General features: G+C 39.7%; 1 protein-coding gene across 2 annotated transcripts; it reads left to right on the top strand.

Moving 5' to 3' along the window:
- The first annotated feature begins 12,836 nt into the window (after nt 1-12,836).
- Nucleotides 12,837-18,443, top strand: LOC109216689 (pentatricopeptide repeat-containing protein At2g15820, chloroplastic). Of its 2 annotated transcripts, XR_002066534.1 has the most exons (3): nt 12,837-13,419; nt 13,937-15,946; nt 17,730-18,443. XR_002066534.1 is itself a non-coding variant. In XM_019380874.1 (2 exons), exons 1-2 carry the CDS (start codon nt 12,913-12,915, stop codon nt 15,821-15,823), a joined length of 2,394 nt encoding a protein of 797 aa, XP_019236419.1. In that variant the 5' UTR covers nt 12,837-12,912; the 3' UTR covers nt 15,824-16,100. The 2 variants fall into 2 exon arrangements, 1 of the variants encoding a protein (XP_019236419.1); XM_019380874.1 differs by lacking the exon at nt 17,730-18,443 and having other exon boundaries at nt 13,937-16,100.
- Nucleotides 18,444-22,730: the final 4,287 nt, after the last annotated feature.

The raw sequence follows: 22,730 nt of genomic DNA, 5'->3' as shown, positions 1-22,730 counted from the left end.
AGTCATTAAAAAATAACTAATATTTTGCTGTAACACAAAAAGTTCCAGCATAATATTTATGCGGGATTATGGAGCTCTTGCGTACAACTTCCAATATATTTGTTGCAACTGCAGCCAGTGGCAGATCCACATTGACATTTGTGGGTGCTTAAGCGCCCATTACCTTTGACCATATGTAGTAAATTTGCATAGGCAATTATAAAAATACGTACATAAATATTGAGTAAGCACCCGCAATTAAACTCATTGTTTCTCTCCTTTTGGAATTTTTATCGATCAGCACCCATGACTTTAAAATCCTGAATCTGCCGCTGACTGCAGCACATGGAAAGTTCCAACATAATATGCGGGATTATGGAGTTCATGCATGTAAACTTTTCGTATATTATATTGAAACTCCATCACATTATGTTGGAAGCTCATATGTAAACAAATTCGAACTCCGCCATATTATGCTGGAATAAGGGTGTTTTTGTTCAGATTTTATCTTAAAAAAAGGGTGGCTAAATTTAGATTACTTTTGAAACTGTAACTTTTTTTTAATTACTAGTTGTAAATCTGAATATTTTTTTTTTCCCAATTTTCATATATGCAAATTTCTTTAGCCATGGCACCAAATAGCCGCTTTGAGCATCTCTATTTAAAATATATTTAGTTTTTAAAATTAGTAAGTTTTTATAAATTTTAGACTGCAAGTTTCTTCTTTTCCTCCATTTAGAAGTGCCTAGCAATTTTGAATTGCTAGATGTTGGTTTATCATATGCTTTAAATTCATACCTTCAAAATTTGATCTTTACAATAATGTAGGTACTTATTGAGTCATAAATTTAATAATTAAGGGTGAAATGCTTATTAAGGAGCAAGAAACTAAACTAGGGTGTTGGATAAAAACTTAAGGATAGTTCGAACTTTAGACTATGAGTTTGAAAATTTTTGAACTGTCAATTACTCCATTTGTTTTAATTTAGATGACACAATTTCCTTATTAGTCCGTTTCAAAAAGAATGACACATTTCTACAATTAAAAATAATTCAATTTTAAACTCTTCATTTTACACATTTTACCCTTGATGAGAAACTTTTATATATAACCATACAAATGTCATAGCCCCACAAAACTTTTACCCTTTTAAGCTTTTAAGATCACAAGTTTCAAAAGTCTTTTTTTTGTCTTAAACTCCGTATCGAGTCAAACTATCTCATCTAAATTGAAATGGGGGAGTACTAATTCGAACTGTCAAAACCAGAACTCTAGACCTTCAGTTTAAAGTTAGATTATGCAAAGGCCTAACTTCCGTCTTAAGGTTCGAATTCAAAGTTTGAAACTTGAGAACCCACTTTGAAGTTTACCTCTTATGCGACTAAGTTATGAGAAAAGGGTAGAAGGTGGAATAAAAGGTCTCATCCTCAAAATAAAAAGAGAGGCTTCATGGAAAAACTGTTGGAACGAGATCTCTCATGCAAAAAGACCTGAACTAACCACGCTCAATATGCATTGAAATTATAATAAATGCCCTTATTTTTCATGTATTAGCCATACTTATATTAAACACCAAATAACAAGAATACCCTCTATTCAAACTTATATTTTTTAAATTTTTTATGAAATATATTAATAAGTTTAACGGAATAAACTAGACTAATAATAAATAATACTCACATTACATTTTTATATTACTAATCCTTACATAATTAATATTCGCATAACTAATTCCTACTTAATACTAATCCCTCCATAATTAATCTATATGGGTTCGTTTGGTACAATGGTGAGATATCCCATCCCGGATTAGTTACTCACCTTCTACGAGGGATAACTAATCCCACTATTTTAGTGTAAAAGTTATCTAGTGATTAGCTAATACCTCAAACAGAACATGAAATAAAGTTAATCACAAATTTTATCGCGGGATTATTATTCTTGTCCCACATACCAAACAACCCCTACATAACTAAGTTATGCATAACTAATCACTGATAACTAATTCTTATATTACTAATACTTATTTATGTTTACCCTTAAAAACGGATAACAATTGAATTTATATGCGATTTTAAGGATATGTGAACTAATTCGATACAAGTGATTAATGCCGTTAGATAAGCAAATAAAAGATAGGATAAATAGCCGAACCAATGAAGATAATGAGTCCGGGCTCGGTTAGAAGCTTACCAAGAAGCCTGCCTTCGGTTCCCAAGCCAACACTTATGAATAACTTATAAACAAAAGTAAGAGCTTTGAATAACTTTTGTAAACAGAGAAAACAGATGTATATTGCCTTGGTATGTGTGTTACAAAGTGTTTGTTGAATAATAGACTCTCCCTTTATATGGTAGAGGAGTTTTACCCTAGGTATAATCCTAAGAAAGGTAAAAATCTTCCTTTTCGCTAATCACTGATATGCTGTTGATACGGGCCGAGATCCACGCTGTGATATCCGGTTGGGCACGGATATCACGACACTTCGACTCTGATTTCATGCAGCTATGCCCTCACTTCGTTCGCCCCACCGGAAAACCGGGGTGTTCATTACCCCCGATTTTACCTGTATTCAGATAGTCCCCTTGTTTCTTAGAGAGCAGGCTTGCCGAAATGATGAGAAACGATAGAGGTTCTCCGGTTCCTTCTCCCGTACGTTATAACAGAAACGACGAAGAAGCTGAAACTTCCCATCAGTCGCGTCGCGTGTCAACCATAGGCCGGTTGCTTCCGAATGCGAAGCGACGCGAACTTTCTTTATAAAAGCTTCTGTAACTTGTTCTTTTCCCACTTTCTGACCTAAATTCTACCTTCGAGCTTTCAGGTTATCATCAATTTTCTCCAAACCTTCACATCTTCATCCTTTTTCTTCAATTTTCATAGTGATTTCCAGGTTTCTACCCAGATTTCCTTCAATCATCATAGTTTTTTCTTCATCTTCCAAATTTATTTCTCTTTCTTCAAATTTTCAAAAAAATTTCAGATAAAAATGGCTAAAACATCTAAATCAGTTCCTCAATAAGTTGCCTCTTCATCTTTCCAATTGGCCGTCGGTACTGAGGCGGATGTTCCTGAAGTAGTTGCCCCCGAAACGGCTACTCCCGAGGTGGATGCCGACGAACCGGTCCCCGAGCCCCCCTTGAAAATATTTATTCCTGGGGGCTGCTCAATTCCAGATGACTTTAAGGCCGAGAAATCGTCACGCAAACAGGACCGGGGTGATGGAGCATCAAGGTACATATGCTCGGTGACCGAAGACGTCCTTCCCGTGGTCCGAAAGGACTGTAAGTAGTCCCCCGGCCCGAGGACGCCATTACTATCCACGTGGAGGGATACTTAAGTATTTACACTTACCCCTTCACACTAGGCCCGATGGACCCGGTTATTTTGGATTTTTGCAAGAGGTACGAAGTGTGCCTCGAACAAATTCATCTGTCTCTATGGAGGATCGTAGATCGAGTCTCATCGATTTACCATCGATCATCTACTACGTTTATACAGTCCCCGAATTTTTTGAGGGGGACAGATAAAGAGCACCCGCCGGGCCAACAAGGCCCTATTTTCGAGCATTCATGAAGATCGAGATCGGGGATGGCAGGGCCGCTTCGTTCGGGTGAAGATCGAAGATTTGATCCCTCCCGAGTTCATGTCATTCCCTGAGAAGTGGAATGCATCTCGTAAGTGCAGTCTCTCCCTATGTGTGAATTTGTTCATCATTTTCTTTCTCCTGACTCACACTTGTGGTTGTGCAGTTGTTGCCCGGGTCCCAAATACGGTTCCCCGGCTATAGGAGTGGATCGAGGGCATCTACTCACATATGATGTATTCCGAGCGTGCATAGCGTAAGCTCTCAAAGGGACGACGAGAGGCCCGTTCTCATGTTAAGGTCTTTCCAGAATATTTAATAACATGCCTTTTAACTTACATCATATTGACTTTTCTTCCCCTCAATTTTTTGTAGGTTTGCCTAAGACCACCGAACTTAGGCCTTTAGAAGGGAATGAGGACTTGTCCTTGTCTGTTGATCCCTCCATTACAAGACAGTCCGGGGCTCCCATGGGGGAAAAGAAGAAGAAGAAAAGAAAGGCTTCGGGCTCCCCGAGATTGATGGTAAAACCAAAGAAAATGGTGGCTCGTAAGCCATATAAGAGCTCCAACTTCCGAGCACCAAAGTCGGATTCGTTTCTTCGGCTCAGGGATGATTCCGAAGAAGACAATATTTTTGTGGCCCATAGATCGACCCCCTCCCCTAGAGCAGGCAATAACCGAGAGGGAGATTCATGAGGCCGACCTCCCTCAGACTCGGGAGATCGATGTAGAGATGAGGGATAAGACCCCCCGGGATGCCGGCTCCGCTCAGAATGAAGCGCCCGTTGTAATAGAAATTGCGGGGATGCCCTTCTACATCGAGTCTATGCTCGAGGAGGCCCAAGCAGGAAAGGAGAGGTCCAATGAAGTGGTCCATGGCAAGGAAAATCCCCTTCATTCCTTTTTTGATGGTGTCGACTTATCCGCTTTGGAAGATTTTTTTGGGCTGGGTGTGTCACGCCCCGAGCCTGGGGGCGAGACCGGCACCCGGTGCCTCAACTATCCTTGCATACTAACTTGCCACACAGTAACTATGGACATATAATGTCATACTTTGGCCATGGGCCACATTACAAGATAATGTGCGATGAAAAATATAAAACTGAATAGAGACTAACGCTGACTATATGTCAACATAAAGATGGGCCGGCAAGGCCGGCATAATTACTACAACTGACAAGCCAACAAAATATACGTACAGGGCCTACAAGCCCAACATACTGCACTAACCGACAGGATATGTCTACAAGCCTCTACTGATAGATGTATTATGATCGGAACAAGGCCCTGACATACCCACCCATAACCTATCTACATATATACACAAGATGTACACCAACTTCTAGACCCGGCAACTCCGAAGGACGGGAAGCTTGCCGATAAACCTGAACTCGGGTAACACCTACTGAGGAGGTCTACCCGTCTGTCTGTCTGAACCTGCACGCATGAAATGCAGCGCCCGCAGAAAGGGACATCAGTACGAAATAATGTACCGAGTATGTAAGAAAATATACAGAAAGCTGAAACTGAACTGATAATCTGAACATATGCTTACCTGCTGATACCGACTCAACTCTCTCAATATAGTAAGTAAAATAGTTGACCGGCCCTATAAGGATCTGTCGTAGTAGGCTCGCTCATAGGTGCTCGGCCATACTAGGCTCTGTATCTCGACCAATTGGGCTCGCTCATAGGCGCTCGGCCACAGTATGCCCGGTATATAACTTACCATCTGATCAGAGGTTGCCTAATAGGGGCCAGCCCATCGATTATAGCTCGATGGTAATGAAAATACTGTGATACTATATATATAAACTCTCTGCTCTCTTGACTGGAAGAAGGAAATACTCAAATGAATATGAAGTCCCGATAAAGAAAATATTGTAACTTGCGAGATTAGCAAAATATACGTAAATTCCGGGATATGAATTTTTCTTTATGCCTCGTTATCAAATTCGTGTAATTACAAGATCATGGCAAAATGAAAGAAGAGCTTAACCTTAACATACCTGGAGTAGGAAAAATCCGTATGATGTTCTCTGAAAAGGTTGCACCGTACTCCTTTAGAATCGCAAAATTTTACGTTGCTACGATTCTAAAAAATTTCGTTGGACTGTTGAAGATTTACGTTGCTACAGGCCTTAACCACGCTACTTAATGTGTACAAATTCTTGACGGAATTATTGAAGATTTATATGCATTCTGATGGGGAGCGCCTGGGAAGTACCCTCTTTGCTCCAATAAAGTCAACATAACATTTGTAATCTGGAAATTGCCGGCCCGAATCCGGGGTGGGACAATTGCACTTGCATAACCTTCATTTGGAAGCACCCGAGGAGCACTCGTGGAGGAGCTGGGGGAGGGTCTGGAATGTTGTCATTGGCCTGGCGGCCTCTTCTTTGAGCTTGAGGTACTAGAGGCACCTCATCTTCAGCATTATCATCTATCTCCTCCCCCGGGAGAACATTTCCAATAGGATCATTATTTGCCATGTTGTACCCGAATCAATTAACTCGCACAACTTAGTAAAATAGAAGGAAAGAAAAACAAAACACACAACTAGTCAGATAGATAGCCAAAACCATTTAGCTCCCCGGCAACGGCGCCAAAAAGTGATCGGCTCCAACCCTACACCACTATATAATGGAAAGGAGGGGTCGATGTAGCTTTTACCCGAAAGGTCAGGATCGATATCCACAGGGAGCTAATATTGGTTGGGAGTTGGGTTTCTATCCCATCTAGCTATGCGTGTTGTTCTTAATTGCACTTCTAACCATGCTTGGTTTTGTTTCTATTCTACTTTTAATGATACTGATGGCTGAAAATAATCTAAGTACAATTGTTTTTGTTGGATTTTTCTCAATTGATAAAAAGCACTAGGGAAGTGACTTACACCTAGGCGAGTATCTAATGGGATCTAGAATTTAGGACAAGCTTGTTATATTTGGGGTCATAATATAACCTTTACACATAATATGTGATCACGAAGAATGTAATGCGATCGCATAGTGTAAGGAGAAAATGGTCATTGCAATCGCGGACATAGCACTGCGATCGCGTAGAAGAAACAGGCTGGGCATTGCGATCGCGAATAGCACTATGCGATCGCATAGAGGAAAATATAGGACCTCTCAGACTTAACACTATGCGATCGCGGGAGGCATTATGCGATCACATAGAACAAAACTGAACCCCTGAACATTACTCTATGCGATCGCGAGCCTACTTATGCGATCGCATAGTACAAATCACTGGACACCAAAAAGCTGCAGAAAACCAGATTTTTTTCTAAGTTCAAAACACTCCGACACATATCCGAAACTCACCCGAGCCCTCGGGCTCCTAACCAAACATAAGTACTAACTCAATAACATCATACAAACTTATCCGTGCGATCAAATCGCCAAAATAACATCATTATCAACAATTAAACCTCAAAATCAAAGCATTTTTCTCAAACTTCATCAAGTTTCAAATTTAGGATTTCAAGTCCGAATCACGTCAAACGACGTCCGTTTTTCACCAAATTTTACAGAAACATCTTAAATCATATATAAGACCTGTACCGGGCGCCGGAACCAAAATACGGGCCCGATACCAACATGTTCTATTCAAATTTCATTTCAATTTTCCTTAACAATTTCAGAAAAACAATTTCCTTTCAAAATTAATTTCTCGGGCTCGGGACCTCGGAATTCGATTCCGGGCATACGCCCGAGTCTCATATTTTCCTACGGACCATCCGGCATCGTCAAATCACGGGTCCGGGTCCGTTTACCCAAAATATTGACCAAAGTCAAATTTATTCATTTTAACATCAAAACTTAGCATTTTTCATAAATTTTCATATTTAAGCTTTCCGGCTAAGCGCCCGGACTGTGCACGCAAATCGAGACGACTCTAAATAAGGTTTTCAAGGCCTCGGAGACTCGGAATTCAATTAAAAGCAAGTGATAACCCTTTGGGTCGTCACATTCTCCACCTCTAAAACAACCGTTCGTCCTCGAACGGACATAAGAAGGAAGTACCTAAGTCGGGAAAAAGATGGAGATAACGGCTCCGCATATCGGACTCGTACTCCCAGGTTGATGCCTTAGCAGGCTGACCTCTCCACTGAACACGGATAGAAGGAAAACTCTTCGACCTCAACTGACGAACTTGCCGGTCTAGAATAGCCACCGGCTCCTCCTCATAAGACAAGTCCTTGTCCAACTGGACAGTGCTGAAATCTAACACGTGGGATGGATCGCCGTGATACTTCCGAAGCATGGACACATAAAACACCGGATGCACGGTTGATAAGCTCGGCGGCAATGCAAGTCTATAAGTCATCTCCCCCACTCGATCAAGAATCTCAAACACGCCAATGAACCTAGGGCTAAGCTTGCCCTTCTTCCCAAATCTCATCACGCCCTTCACAGGCGACACTCGAAGCAATACCCGCTCACCGACCATGAAAGCCAAATCTCGAACCTTGCGGTCGGCATAACTCTTTTGCCTGAACTGAGCTGAACGAAGCCTATCCTGAATGATCTTGCCCTTGTCCAAGGCATCTTGAATCATATCCGTACCCAACAACAGAGCCTCTCCCGGCTCAAACCATCCAACCGGAGATCGACACCGCATACCATATAAAGCCTCATAAGGAGCCATCTGAATACTCGACTGGTAGCTGTTGTTGTAGGCAAACTCTGCTAAAGGCAAAAACTGATCCCACGAACCTCCAAAGTCAATAACACAAGCTCGAAGCATATCTTCTAAAATCTGAATAGTCCGCTCGGACTGACCGTCCGTCTGGGGATGAAATGCTGTACTCAACTCAACTCGTGTGCCCAACTCTCGCTGAACTGCTCTCCAGAAGCGCGAGGTAAACTGCGTACCCCAATCCGAAATGATAGACACGGGCACACCATGAAGGCGAACAATCTCCCAAATATAGATCTCAGCAAACCTCTCAGAAGAATAGGAGACTGCCACATGAATGAAATGCGCTGACTTGGTCAGCATATCAACAATGACCCAAACCGCGTCGAACATCTTCCGAGTCAGCGGAAGTCCAGTAACGAAGTCCATAGTGATCCGCTCCCACTTCCACTCGGGAAGCTCAAGCCTCTAATGCTCATACTTAACCTGCTGACAATTCAAACAACGAGCCACATATGCTACAATATCCTTCTTCATTCTACGCCACCAATAATGCTATAAATCCTGATACATCTTCGCGGCGCCCGGATGAATAGAGTACCGGGACTATGGGCCTCCTTTAAAATCAACTCTCGGAGCCCATCCACATTAGGCACACAAACTCGACCCTGCAATCTCAAAACTCCATCATCATCTAAAGTAACCTGCCTGGCACCTCTGCGCTGCACCGTGTCTCTAAGGACACACAAATGGGGATCATCATACTGCCGATCACGGATACGCTAAACGAGGCATACCCGGTAAAGCTAAGGTCACAGTCTTGGCATGACAGTCCAAGATAGCGTGATAGGGTGATAACCAATCCATCCCCAATATAATATCGAAGTCAACCATGTCTAAAAGCATAAAATCTACACGAGTCTCCAGACCCCAATCACCACAACACAAGAACGATGGACTCGATCAACCATAATAGAGTCACCCACCGGTGTAGACACACCCAATGCATCACTAGGCATGATCAAATACGGGGCAAAATAGGATGACACATACGAATACATAGACCCCGGATCAAAAAACACTGAAGCATCTCTATCACAAACCAAAACAGTATCTGCACCTTCACCTCTAATACCTTTACCTCCACCTCTAGCATCTCTACCTCCACCTCTAATACCTCTACCTCTCCCTCTAATACTTCTCTTTGAGTGATGTGGAGAAACTTCTCCAGAAATAGCTGCGTGAACTGTTCTCAAGACAAAGCTGATGCCCTAACTGATATAGCCAATCAATAATCTCTCCAACAGGTCTTGGCGGATCCAGACAAGCAAAGAGTGGCAAAATCGACCCCATTGGTCTCCACGATCCCCATGTTCCTGAGAACCTCATGACAACTGTCTAGATAATCCTGGGGATCCTCAGTAGATGTACCGCTGAATGTAGTTGGTATCAGAGCTCTAGGTTACATGGGTCTCACAGTTCACAGACAAGCTTAGTAGAGTCTGAGGGATCGGTACGGAGACGTCTGTATTTATCCCCCATAGGCTACAGAGTTAGGAAAAGTTTCACTTCTATTATTCTCTGTCGTGCAATTTTGTTCTCTCAATGCTAAATTAAAACTCTTGTCCTTTCGCGGATGGTGAGGTCATGTACCGCTTCTTCAGCCGAACAACAACACAGACCAGTGATAGATCAGCTATGTCTTCGGAGTCTTTGTGGAGGTTGGATAAGTTTCATCAGGCTCTTCACCACTACATTCAGCGGTACATCTACTGAGGATCCCTAGGATTATCTAGACAGTTGTCATGAGGTTATCAGGAACATGGGAATCGTGGAGACCAATGGGGTCGATTTTGCCACTTTTTGCTTGTCTGGATCCGCCAAGACCTGTTGGAGAGATTATTGATTGGCTATATCAGTTAGGGCATCAGCTTTATCTTGAGAACAATTCACGCAGCTATTTCTGGAGAAGTTTCTCATCACTCAGAGAGAAGTATTAGAGGGGGAGGTAGAGGTATTAGAGGTAGAGGTAGAGATGCTATAGGTGGAGGTAAAGGTATTAGAGGTGGAGGTGCAGGTACTGTTCTGGTTTGTGATAGAGATGCTTCAGTGTTGTTTGATCTGGGGTCTACGTATTCGTATGTGTCATCCTATTTTGCCCCGTATTTGATCATACCTAGTGATGCATTGGGTGTGTCTACACCGGTAGGTGACTCTATTATGGTTGATCGAGTCCATCGTTCTTGTGTTGTGGTAATTGGGGGTCTGGAGACTCGTGTAGATTTGTTGCTTCTAGACATGGTTGACTTCGATATTATATTGGGGATAGACTGGTTATCACCCTATCACGCTATCTTGGACTGTCATGCCAAGACTGTGACCTTAGCTTTATCGGGTATGCCTCGTTTAGAGTGGAGAGGGACTCCAGGTCATTCTACCCGCAGTGTGTATCTCGTATGTGAAGGCTCAGCGTATGGTCGAGAAGGGGTGTTTGGCCTATTTGGCATATGTTCGTGATTCTAGTAGCGAGGTCCCTTCTATTGATTATGTGCCCATTGTTCGTGAGCTACCTGAGGTATTTCCTTCAGACCTGCCGGGTATGCCACCCGACAGGGATATTGACTTCTGCATTGATTTGGCTCCAGGCACTCAGCCCATTTCTATCCCGCCGTATTGTATGGCCCCGCCGGAGTTGAAAGAGTTAAAGGAACAGTTGTAGGATTTGCTTGAGAAGGGTTTCATTAGACCTAGTGTCTCACCTTGGGGTGCGCCGGTGTTATTTATCAAGAAGAAGGATGGGTCAATGAGAATGTGTATTGATTACCGGCAATTGAACAAGGTAACGATCAAGAATAAGTATCCACTGCCGAGGATTGATGATTTGTTCGACCAGCTTCAAGGTGCCAGGGTATTCTCCAAGATTAAATTGCGATATGGCTACCATCAGTTGAGGATTAGGGCATCCGATGTCCCTAAGACAGCTTTTCGCACTCGGTATGGGCATTATGAGTTCTTGGTTATGTCATTCGAATTGATGAGTGCCCCAGCAGCTTTTATGGACTTGATGAATCAAGTGTTCAGGCCTTATTTGGATTCATTCGTGATAGTTTTCATTGATGATATATTGATATATTCCCGTAGCCAGGAGGAGCACGAGCAGCACCTTAGAGTGGTTCTTCAAACTCTGAGGGATAGTCAGTTATATGCCAAGTTCTCCAAGTGTGAGTTCTGGCTGAGTTCAGTTGCATTTTTGGGTCATGTTGTGTTAGCAGAGGGTATTCAGGTTCATCTGAAGAAGATTGAGGCAGTCAAGAACTGGTCTAGACCAGCATCAGCTACGGAGATTCGTAGTTTCTTGGGATTGGCAGGCTACTATCGTCGGTTCGTGGAGGGGTTCTCATCTATCGCAGCCCCGATGACCAGGTTGACACGGAAGGGTGCCCAGTTTAGATGGTCGGACGAGTGTGAGGCGAGCTTTCTGAAGCTCAAGACAGCTCTGACTACGGCACCGGTGTTGGTTTTGCCAACAGGTTCAGGGACTTATATAGTCTATTGTGATACTTCCTGTGTTGGGCTTGGAGCAGTGTTGATGCAGGATGGCAAAGTCATTGCCTATGCTTCGAGGCAGTTGAAGATTCATGAGAAGAACTATCCGGTTCATGATTTGGAATTGGCAGCCATAGTTCACGCATTGAAGATTTGGAGGCATTATCTGTATGGCGTGGCATGTGAGGTATTCACGGAACACAAGAGTCTTCAGTATTTGTTTAAGCAAAAGGAGTTGAATTTGAGGCAGAGGAGGTGGTTGGAGTTGTTGAAAGATTATGATATCACCATCTTATATCATCCGGGAAAGGCCAATGTGGTGGCCGATGCTTTGAGTAGGAAGTCAGCCAGTATGGGCAGTCTTGCTTATATTCCGGCCGGTGAGAGGCCGCTTGCTTTGGATGTTCAGGCTTTAGCCATTCAATTCGTGAGGCTGGATGTTTCTGAGCCCAGTGGTGTGTTAGCTTGCACGGTATAGAGTTTAGCCGTGGTAAAAAGCTAGTATTGTTTTTCCTTTTACACGAGTCTTTATTGTATTAAAATGATGACTTCCTATTGCAAATAAAATTGTAATCAATCTAATAAGGAAAGATTAACACATAAAATTCTAGTTGATTTAAAGTTCTAGTTTTAGGAAAATTAGCATAAATAGTAATTGAATGTTTATTTCTAAATATAAGGAAGACAATTTAAATTACAATTTTATCTAGTGTAAAGCCAATTTTTTAAGGGTAAAAAGGCGAACAACATTTCTATAAGGGGCTTGATGCTTATAATATAGTATAGATAGATTATAGATTTTATTACTCAAACACAACTTTTTAAAAAATATATAAGTTTCTTACAAAAAAGTACTCTTTGAGATGGAAAACAAGCGGAAAAAATATAAGTTCCTAAAAAGATACAAATTATTTTCAAATTTTTCTCCTACTCAAACAATATACTATACTCTTATGAAAATTACTCTTTGAGATGGAAACATATGCAAAAAATATAAGTTCCTAACAGGATAAAAATTATTTTCAAACTTAATACCGCTTTCGGCCTGTACAATACCCAACTTTATTTATTCTCATTCCTAATAGGCCAATGTTATTCCAGTTTGAAAAACTAGAGACTGGATAAATGGCAAACACATAACACTCTGCTTCTTTATGATGGCAATTTCCTTTGTCCAATCCCCCATGAGCACAACCCTCACTTTCCTCCATTCTCTCTCCTCCTCCCCTTTCCTCCACCGTCACCGCCGCCGCCTCTTATCCACCTCACCACCCCTTTCCCTTCCCTTAAAGCCCCTTTCATTTACTCCCTTATCCACTTTACCCCAACAAGTTCTGTTTTCATCCCATGAAACCCAAGACAATAACAATTTGGACATTTCTTCATCTGGGTATCCTGAAAGTTTCAATTTTGACGAGTCTTTTGATTCTACTGAGCTGAAAAAGTTTGAAACACCGGCCGTTGAAGTTAGTGAACTAGAGGACATTCCTGACCAATGGCGTAGGTCAAGATTAGCTTGGCTTTGTAAGGAACTTCCAGCACATAAAACACCTACTATGGTTCGGATTCTTAATGCACAGAGGAAATGGCTTAAACAAGAAGATGCTACTTATATTGCTGTTCATTGTATGCGTATTCGTGAAAATGAAGCTGCTTTTCGGGTAATATCTTAATCACCTTTGTTTAGGCATTCTTTGTTATATAAGAGTTCTGTTGTGCTCTCTGCTTTACTTGAGCCGATGGTCTATTGGAAACAACATGTCTAACTCACGATTGGGGTAATGTATAGTTGTTGTTGTTATTGTTGCTCTCTATTGTGTTCTCTATCATTCTTTGTTTGCTTGAATCATGTACGATGATGACATGAGTTGAGCTTAAATTAAGCCGTGAGGATTCGTATAGCCGACCCTACTTGTTCGTAACTGATGCGTAGCTGTTGATATTGTATCATTTGTAGCTTGACTTATCATTAGCTATTATGTGGAACAAAGTTGCTAGAAATATTGGAGAATGTGGAGAAAATTGTTAATGCAACTTATATTGCTGTTTACTGTATTTTTTCCATTTTTCAGATATCTAACACATAAGGGATCTAATTTACTCTTTATTAGGTATTTAAAATAGTAGAGTCTAAACTCTAAATCACAAAGATCTAAAAGTTTCTGTTGCGCATAACAGGTTTACAAATGGATGATGCAGCAACATTGGTTTCGATTTGATTTTGCTCTAGCTACAAAGCTAACAGATTACTTGGGTAAGGAACGAAAGCACTTGAAGTGCCGAGAGATTTTTGATGACATTATTAACCAGGGACGAGTGCCGCCTGAATCTACATTCCATATTCTCATCATTGCCTATCTTAGTTCACCTGGCCCATCAGAGTTAGATGAAGCGTGTAGCATCTACAATCGCATGGTGCACTTGGGAGGTTATAAGCCTCGGCTTAACTTACACAATTCTCTGTTTAAAGCTCTTTTGGGGAAGAAACCAGGCTCCAGTAAACACTTCCTGAAACAGGCAGAATTTATATATCAGAATTTAACTTCCTCAGGATTGAATATACACAAAGATATTTTTGGTGGTCTTATATGGCTTCACAGTTATCAGGATGTGGTGGATATGGAAAGAATTGCTGCGCTAAGAGCAGAGATGCGATCAAGAGGAATTCAAGAGAGCAAAGAGGTACTCGTGTCAGTCTTAAGAGCTTGCTCAAAGGATGGGGATCTGGAGGAAGCCGAACGAACTTGGGCAAAACTCCTCTCCGTTGATCGTAGTCCTCCTTCACAAGCTTTTGTATATAAAATGGAAGTCTATGCAAAGATCGGAGAGCCTATGAAATCTTTGGAAGTATTTAGAAGGATGCAGAAACAACTGAGTTCCACCTCCGTTGCTGCATACCATAAGATAATAAAGGTGTTGTCTAAATCTCAAAAACTAGATCTTGCAGAGTCTATCATGTCCGAGTTCATAAACAGTGGTATGAAGCCGCTGATTCCATCATTCATCGATTTGATGGGAATGTATTCAATTGCAGGCTTACATGAGAAACTGGAGTCTACCTTTCTCTGTTGCCGTAAAGTCTGTGGTCCAAATCAGACGGTTTTTAATATTTATTTGGATTCCTTGGTGCATACTGGCAATCTGAACCGGGCTGAAGAAATCTTCAATGAAATGCGTGGTGATGTTGCAATTAGTCTTGATTCTCGTTCTTGCAACAGTATTTTGAGAGGCTATTTGACCTGTGGAGAGTATGTGAAGGCAGAAAAGATATATGATTTGATGCGCCAAAAGAAGTACGACATTGAGATTGAATCTTCACTGATGGAAAAACTTGACTTTGTTCTAAGCTTGCGGGAGAAAGTAGTCGAAGAACCTATTCGGCTGAAGCTCACGAAAGAACAACGAGAGGTTTTGATGGGGTTGCTTCTCGGGGGTTTGCAAATTAGATCATATGGAGAGAGGAGGAGGAGAGTACACGCAATTCATTTTGAGTTCAATGAAGAGTCGAGGATCCATGCCATTTTAAAGGGACACCTACACGCTGAATTTCATGAGTGGTTAGGCTCTCATGATATGATGGTGGATGGCTCTGATGACATTCCTAGTTCCTTTACTACCATCTCACATTCTTGTTTTACTTTCTATGCTGATCAGTTCTGGCCCAATGGACGTCCTGGAATACCAAAACTTATACATAGATGGCTGTCACCTTGTGTTCTTGCTTATTGGTACATGTATGGCGGTTACAGGACATCTTCTGGTGATATTCTATTGAGAGTAAAGGGAAGTCGAGAGGAAGTTGTGAGTATTGTAAAAGCGCTGAAAGCCAAATCATTAGGCTGCCGAGTAAAAAAGAGGGGGAGGGTCTTTTGGATTGGTTTTCTGGGGAACAATGCTACATGGTTCTGGAAAGTGGTAGAGCTTTATATTCTTGATAAATTAAAGGATCTCCTTAAAGCGGGTGGCAACTCAGACGGATCCCTAGAAATCCAAAATATCAATTTCGACAGTGGGTCGGAGTCTGAGGAGAAAAATTCCGATTACAGCGATGCTGACACGTCATAGGGCCTCTTCTCATTGATGTACTGTTCTCTATGCCTTTATTGCAAGGTGTAATAGGTTATTTGTGGTTAAAATGTTGCTCCAGAATTCTGGCTGATAAGGCGCTCTGGTGCCTTCTTCTGATAGGTATCATTAACTCATTACTATCTCTTTATGTGTATAGTGGTGGTGAAAAACATAAATGTAAACTAGCTCTAGAATAACCTTGTAGATTCCTCTGGTACATCACATTGTTGGGATTTTATCTTCTTCGTTCCAATGACTGGTGTGGGTTACAATACCTTCTCTCTCTCTCTCTCTCTCTCTCTCTCTCTCTCTCTCTCTCTCTCTCTCTCTCTCTCTCTCTCTCTCTCTCTCTCTCTCTCTCTCTCTCTCTCTCTCTCTCTCTCTCTCTCTCTCTCTCTCTCTCTCTCTCTCTCTCTCTCTCTCTCTCTCTCTCTCTCTCTGAGGTTTTTGCAAGGTGCCTCTTGGTTTCTAGATCTGACTTAATCTGTCCCTCCTTTTGTATGGCATAGACAATCGGTGTAATTCTATTTTTGTACTTATGAGTAATCAATTACAGCTTCTTAACGGGAAGAGGAAATGTGTAGTTTTAACTAATCAAGATGCATTAGTTGAAAGCATGAATTAAACTCGGAGGGTATAAGGCAATTGATTCAAATCCCAACAGAGACAAAAAATACTAGGTTTCTTTCCTTCTGCTAACCCTTGGCGGGTAGAGTTACCTGCTGGTAGGAGGTAGCAAGTACCTTGTTTCATGCTGATCTTCCATATGGCAATAGTGCTTTCATTATACCTCTTATTTATGTTTTTTATTTTAATAAACTGCTTTGCCTAATACGTATAAAATAAGTCATGTGTGTAATGTTTTTGTGCAATGCAACTAGGTTCAGGGAAACAACTGACTCCATTATATGCCTTTATATTGATCCTTACATGTGTTATATATGTTTCATTCCTATAATCTCTTGATGTTGTCGGTCAAGCAGAATGACTGTCTGGGCAGAGAATTTGCCGAGTCAATCAAATTGGTGCAAAGTTCTTGCTATGTGAGAAATTTTTTGTGGTCAGAATCACAAGTTTGAGATGAATAAAGTGCGGAGCACTGTTTCTCTGAGCTGAGAATGACAGTAGAATCACTAACTTTTTAATTTTTTTAGAAGGATGTAATTTTGTTATTTGGTCTTTTGGTTGTGGTTTGGGGGGGGGGGGGGGGAGAGGGGATGTCAGCATTGCCCGTATCATGTCATAATCTACCAAATCAGTAATATGAAACTCGGGATTTTTCTTCATTGCAATTATCTTGTGAAAGTTGATGCTTATTCCCATAGAAAAGAAAGAAAGAGGAAAACATTGAATTTTTTCTTTGTTAATGACATGTTCCTTGCATATGAATTAGCATTTAGCAATCTTTCTTGTTAACTAATACAGCTAGTCTAGAAACCCGAGTCTCCAGCGAGGGAAAAAAGGGTGACAAGAATAAGGCAGTGAAGAAGTTAAGAGCAGAGAGCTGTCTTGAACTTAATAGGCTGCTATTTGACAGATCATCAATGTCTCTTTCCAGTCGTTTACTGCCACTATGACTTGCTGTAATGTGCCCAAGATATCTACTTTGTTGTTTTTCCATATGTTTGTAAGCCATCTCTACAGTTTGATTAGTCAGCTTTAGATGGCCTCTGGCAAACGTGTTGCATGAATTGCAGAATTTCCTGTGGCATTTCCATAATCTGTACCTAATCGGTTCTATGAATCTTAAATTAACTCAATGAACTCAGATTTTCTTTCATTGCAATGATGTGTGAAGTTGACGTACACTCTCATAGGAAGGGACGATATGAGGATTTTAATAGTTGACATGTTCATTGCATCTGAATTAGCACTCAGCAATCTTTTTTGTTGATTAATGCAGCCAGCTGAACTCAAGTCTCCATCGAGGAAAATAGATGAGAACAGAGAGATTTCCTGTAACTTAATATGCTGCAATTTAACGGATCTCCAGAATCTCTTACAAACTTTAACTGCAACTGTGAATTACTCTAATGTGCTTAAGTTTTTAGCTCAATGTTTTACCATGAAACTGCACACATTCAGATTTTTGCTAAGCGATGTGCGTCAGAGAAGCCACAGCTGAACGATAGGGGTTGGCTCTGTTTCCATCGTCCAGTACCGTGGTGAAGAACTTCAAATGCATTCAGCTGGTCTAAAAAGGCAGCTTGGTGCACTAAGCTGTTTCTGGAAAAAGAGCCGGACCACAAGGGTCTGTTGTACGTAGCCTTACCCTGCATTTCTGCAAGAGGCTATTTCCTGTGACCTCTTGGTCACATGGCAGCAGCTTTACCAGTTACGCCAAGGCTCCCCTTCGGCCGGTAAAAACAGATATTGCAGTATATAAGAAATTAGCTACAGGTTTGTTGCTTTTCTTTTTTTGTTTGCATCCTTTCAATTGCTGCACTCCTAGTATTTGAATCACCACTTGTGCTTCTGAACTTTTCACTTTTTAGTGTTGAATAAAATCATGTTAATAATACTAAGGTGGTATCATTACTTGCCATCTCTATAGCTTTGTATCTTCATGTTAAGGACTTCAGTTATAAACTATCAAGATAGTGTTGTACTTGTGTTATGATCTTATCATCTTCATACCATAAACTTTTTAATCATCTGTTTCCTCGCTTTCTCTTATATTATTATTTGACATGCTTCCTGTAAATGTTATGACAAATAGATCAACATTTAAAAAGTTACTACCAGAGGTCAAGTTTATACAAAAAGGATTTCATTACTTTAAATTGCCAGGCAGTAAGATAGTGCTGGGCAGTACAAAAATACAGTTACATTAATTACAGTTCCTTCCTGTTTTGTAACTGATGGATGAATTCTGTAAGAGTCATTGACTTGCCAGCGCTACTAATTAAGTGCCAACATCTAGCTGTACTATCAGTATGAAGGTAGCCGGTGTCATACAAAGCACTTTCTCTTTCTATGTTTTTTGATTGCAGCTGGCACGCTTGACTCAAAGTAGACCTTGTAGAAAAGTGAATTGGAACTGAAGCCTATAGACTCAAACCACCAGCTGGGTGAAAAGTAACCCCATATTTCATCTAAGTTATTATCTACATTTGACGAATTGCACCAGAATGCTGAATTACATAAGAATTTTTATGCACGTCAACTCGTTGTTTTCTTTCCAACACATCCAGCTACTAAGCCTGGTGTACTAAGCTCCCACTATGTGCGGGGTCCGTGGAAGGGTCGGACCACAAGGGTTTATTGTAGTCTTATCCTGCATTTCCACGGCTTGAACCCGTGACCTCCTAGTCATATGGCAGCAACTTTGCCAGTTACGCCAAGGGTTACTAAGCAGTTCCGTAAAAATGTAGTTTTGGAAGTTGCTGAACTGGATCGATGATCTTTCTAGTTGAATCATAGATTAGACTGCTAAATGCTCATTGTGGGTGGGGGTGGGAATAATTGCATATTGGTACTTAAACAAATTTTGTTTAATGTGGTTATGGCATAAGAAAATTACTTGTTGAACGATGCCCGCATATTTCTCCTGTAAAATTAATTAATGTTTTATATCGAATTATCCGGTATCGAATTATAATGGTATCAAAATTCAATCTTAATTCAAGCCAAACGATTAAAAATTCATAATTACCATACTATAAGCAACACCTTACAAGGAATGAGCAAGTTACGTTCATAATTTATACTCTACTGGAAAAGGTAAAAGAAAATTTCCATAAGGAAATGAGGCGGTGAAGTGAAATGTGAAAGAAAGTTAAAGAGGTAATGAATTTAAGTATATTTTCTAGAGAAACCTTCAGAAACCACTATGTTTTATTGGTTATTAGCTAGTTGTAGCTACCATTTACTATATTACTTCCTATAACTATGTTTTCAGGTTTTTTAGAGTGTATTCGATGTATTTAAGCTACTGTATTCATGAATACAGTAGCATTTTTCGGCGCGAAAAAGGGATTACAGCTAGACAGATTATTGTATTCGACTGTATTCACGGCGTGAAACAGGGAATTACAGCTAGACAGATTATTGTATTCGACTGTATTCACAGCGCAATTCATTGTCTATTCAACTGTTTTTAAACGGAAAGTGAATCAATTAACATAATAGACTCCTAATATAACTCGACAAACTCAATTATAACACACAAAATTTGTATTTCCAGTTATAAAAAAGATTCTGAATCGAAAAACACCCTAAAAATATATCAATCTTCAGAGAAATTATATAATTACATTGAATATAGTTAAAATATATAAAAATACATTGAATACATGAAATATAGTAAGTCATCGATAGTGCAAAAACATATGAATACATACTGTAGATACATTTGAATATATATATATATATATATATATATCTGAATACATAAATTATATTAATTAAAAAAATTATATAAATACATTCATGGAATATAGCGAGACAGTGAATACAATGAAATACATGGAATACATCGAGATACACTGAAATACAATTAAAAATAATAATAATGAATACAATGAAATACTGCGAGATTCATTGAAATACACTTAAAAAAAAAGGTAACAGAATCTTCAATTTGCTCAGCCCCAAACTCCGTCGTCTTTGTTCAAGAACAACTCTAATGTCGTCTCGTCGAGAGGACCGCGATTCTGACTCGAAACGTCATTGTTCCCGTTACTTTGATACTATTCCGGCAATAGAAAGCAAAGTTATGCGAGAACAAACCTAACAGTAACTACTTGTAAATTCAATGGCAACTTCTGTTTAGTGCCACTATTTTTCTTCCCCACTAACAACTTTTACCAAACCCATCAAGCATAAGCCTCCCCTCAATTACACACATTTTGCAGCTTCTCGTAATAAAAATTGATGTCGCCATTTTGATGAGAACGAGAATCGGAGCCGAAGAGGGTTGACGACGGCAAAGGAGTTGGATACACTTTAATATAGTACTTCTTCTTCGACGAGTTTATCTTATATGGAGAAAATTGGCGTTGAGAGAGAGAGGGTGGAGAAAAATCTAAAAGAATGAGAGAGAAAAATAATACAAAGAGTATTTTATGGATTAAGGGTAGGAAGTAACCATAAATAGATATTTGGCTATAAAAATTAAAAGGTAGCTATAGAATATAATTTTTTAAAAGGGTATTTATTTAAGATAAATAAGGTATCAACATTTGCTACATGATGTAAAAATTCCTATTCTATTCTCTTTTATATGATACAATTCACATAAGGTAACTTTTTCAATGTTAAAAGGAAAAGGTGTGGTAATTCAAAATGTTATAGGTTGTGTTGGCCTTTTGAAGAGATGAAAAATACTTTATTTTGCTTTTGAGGTCAAACGAGTTGCCTATCCTATCAAATAGCCAAATTCAGGGTAAAAAACACTAAAAGTAATTCAAATGTGCACTAAATAAACGGGGCCAAGTTCTGGAGATCCCGAAATATTATGCAAAATAGAAAAAGGGAGAGACATGTGTTGTAAACTCCGCAGTCCGCATGTATGAGCTTGCTCATATTACATTTTCAGCTCCAAGCTCAAATAGAAGTAGGGGTGTTGGCACAAGCCTAGTAATTTTTGTTCAAATACTGTATTTAACGTTTAGAATTCATTAAATATGTATAAATATTAACTTTAGAACTCAATCATTAACACTTGAAGTCGTTGTTCTGACATCCAGAAACCCATAGGGTTAAAATTATGGCTCCGCCCGGATAGAGGAGGATCATGGTAGACTAATAGCCTAACGTAAATTTAGCTAATTCACGATGAATCCTCAAATACAAATATTGTTATATGAATGCTGTAAAAATATTTATTGTGTTTTATCCTTCTTCAAGTTGATTGAAGAGATGAATCTCTGTATTTGTTATTTTTGAATTAACCAAAAATTGATGGAAAAAATTCCAGCAATTATTAACGTCTTTTTCTCTTCTTTCCATACAAAAGAGGAAGAAGAGATTTGTTGACTGTAGAAGTTGTGGTCTTTCACTTCTGTTAGGTCCATAGCTCTAAGGAGTCCTTTGTTCTGATGACATCTTGCAGATATAGCCCTTCAAATTATTGATTTATTTCATAAAATAATAGTGACTTTTTCCAGACGTTACTACTACTTTCTACCAGAAATGAGAAAAACATATCCATTCATTTCTTAAATTTGTAGTAGATATATTAATAGTTCACATTTATCACGAGGAGTCACAAATTTCAAATATTTTGTTAGACAAGAGGCACAACATGATCCTATATTTGCCTAACCTTGTCTTGACTTTTTTTGCTCTAAGCATCTTAGGGCCCTGGCGATCCATTATTCTATAGGATCTTTAAAAGATTTTCTTAAACGAATAAAAATTTAAACATAATAAGTCTTATATTCTACTAAGACAATATTTCTTGTTATACTGTCAGCGTATATAATTCAAGTTGAAAGCCTGAACACATGGTCGAGTATGCAATGAATTGAAAGGCGAAAATTGCGTCAATATCGAGTAGTGCATTGGATTATTTGACACATTATTTGTTTGCAGAACATAATCACACAAAACATAATGCACCGAAAATCAACTTATAAATACTGTTGGCTTATTTTTTACTACCATATAGTGTTCGTTGCAGAATTCCAAGAGAGTATTTCACAACGTCGAGGTCGAAAAAAGTTAAATACTCTATTATCTATGCATAAAACAATTCTACACTATATATGTTTTGTGTGTAACAAACATAAAAATGCAGTCTCGAGAAACATGAAATAAATAAAAAATCTAATAGTATAATATACTATACAACAAATCCCAGACTTTCAGAGAGTGTCAAAATGTCGTCGAGATACGCCCAAAGAAACCAAATCATTCTCTTATCTACTCGTTCTTCAAAACCATATCAGTATATCATTCG

Source organism: Nicotiana attenuata, unplaced genomic scaffold (assembly GCF_001879085.1).
Source record: "Nicotiana attenuata strain UT unplaced genomic scaffold, NIATTr2, whole genome shotgun sequence".
Taxonomy (NCBI): domain Eukaryota; kingdom Viridiplantae; phylum Streptophyta; class Magnoliopsida; order Solanales; family Solanaceae; genus Nicotiana; species Nicotiana attenuata.
This window is presented reverse-complemented; position numbering and strand designations above follow the sequence as displayed.

Excerpts from the sequence above, each read along its gene's own strand:
- LOC109216689 (XM_019380874.1), top strand. The coding sequence starts at position 12,913 with ATGATGGCAATTTCCTTTGTCCAATCCCCCATGAGCACAACCCTCACT. Across the intron at positions 13,420-13,936 it reads AAAATGAAGCTGCTTTTCGG|GTTTACAAATGGATGATGCA; the intron begins GTAATATCTTAA and ends TGCGCATAACAG.